General features: G+C 45.5%; 1 protein-coding gene across 1 annotated transcript in view; it reads left to right on the top strand.

The window, feature by feature from the left end:
- Positions 1 to 819: 819 nt before the first annotated feature.
- Positions 820 to 1,522, top strand: part of LOC101586346 (adenosylhomocysteinase-like) — a 13,103-nt gene continuing 12,400 nt past the window's right edge. The window contains exon 1 of the mRNA XM_004629674.2: positions 820 to 1,518. Coding sequence (XP_004629731.2) covers positions 899 to 1,518 — 620 coding nt within the window. The 5' untranslated portion in view covers positions 820 to 898. The remainder of the gene's footprint in view (positions 1,519 to 1,522) is intronic.

The following is a 1,522-nucleotide window of genomic DNA, read 5'->3' as shown; positions in this document are numbered from 1 at the left end:
GCCAAGCATAGTGCCTCTCAGTACTTTTGTCAGTGTCAGCCATCAGGAATAGTCATGGCCATTGCTTGACCAAGCTGATTTTTGTGTACGTTTGGGAGACATTTTTTCCTGGTGACTCTCCCAAGGCACACTATACAATATAGAATCACTTTCCTCTGTGATTCCATAATCTTCTTGTTCAGAAAATCAGGGGCTCAACTGAGTTGTCTTGAATCTTCATTGACCTTAGGGGGTTAGGGTCAAAATATTGGTTATCCTCTTAGCCCATCTATCTTTCTAATTTTTGGTCTCTGTACTTCAGTATTTGAACATCCAGAAAAGAAGGTTAATGACATTATATTGTAGTGGGTGCAGTACATTTAATTATTAAAATTTTATTTGAGTATTAAGCACCTTGAAAAAATAAACTATAGACAGAAATCTGTTATTTTTTACCAACCATGGATGGTTCAGTAGTTAAGTCCCTGTAGAATGGTAACAGACAATAGTTATATAGTTTTACAGAGAAAATTTGACATCAAGAGGCATACATAGCAGTGCAGCATAAGAGCCATGAGGAAATCTCTATTGTGGCTAAGTATCCCCAGATGTAGAGGCACATATTCACATCATGTAAGTTTTTGTTAGAAAATTATCATTTGACTGATGACCTCCTGTTGGCTTGACATGAACCTCTTATTAAAAATATCTGGAGTGTCCTGCCCCGCGCCGCCGGCTGTACCGGTCGTTATTTGAGGTCCGGCCGCCTTCGCCCGAGTCCATCCCGGCGTGCAGAATAGTCGCCAGCATGTCAGACAAATTGCCCTACAAAGTCGTGTATGCCTGGAAGGGTGAAACAGATGAGGAGTACCTGTGGTGCATCAAGCAGACTCTCTACTTCAAGGATGGGCCCCTCAACATGATCTTGGATGATGGCGGTGACCTTACCAATCTTATTCACACTAAGTACCCACAACTTTTGTCTGGCATCCGAGGCATTTCTGAGGAGACCACCACTGGGGTGCACAACCTGTACAAGATGATGGCCAAAGGGATCCTGAAGGTGACTGCCATCAATGTCAATGACTCTGTCACTAAGAGCAAGTTTGACAACCTCTATGGCTGCCGGGAATCCCTCATAGATGGCATCAAACGGGCCACAGATGTGATGATTGCAGGCAAGGTCGCGGTTGTAGCAGGTTATGGTGATGTGGGGAAGGGCTGTGCCCAGGCCCTGTGGGGTTTCGGAGCCCGTGTCATCATCACTGAGATCGACCCCATCAATGCGCTGCAGGCTGCAATGGAAGGCTATGAGGTCACTACTATGGATGAAGCCTGTCAGGAGGGCAACATCTTTGTCACCACCACAGGCTGTGTGGACATTATTCTGGGTCGGCACTTCGAGCAGATGAAGGATGATGCTATTGTTTGTAACATTGGACACTTTGATGTGGAGATTGACGTGAAGTGGCTCAATGAGAATGCTGTGGACAAGGTGAACATCAAACCCCAGGTGGACCGTTACCGGCTGAAGAATGGGCGC

This window comes from Octodon degus, unplaced genomic scaffold, assembly GCF_000260255.1.
Source record: "Octodon degus isolate 3935 unplaced genomic scaffold, OctDeg1.0 scaffold00031, whole genome shotgun sequence".
NCBI classification, from domain to species: Eukaryota; Metazoa; Chordata; class Mammalia; order Rodentia; family Octodontidae; genus Octodon; species Octodon degus.
The sequence above is the reverse complement of the archived record's forward strand: the minus strand, read 5'-3'. Positions and strand labels throughout refer to the sequence as shown.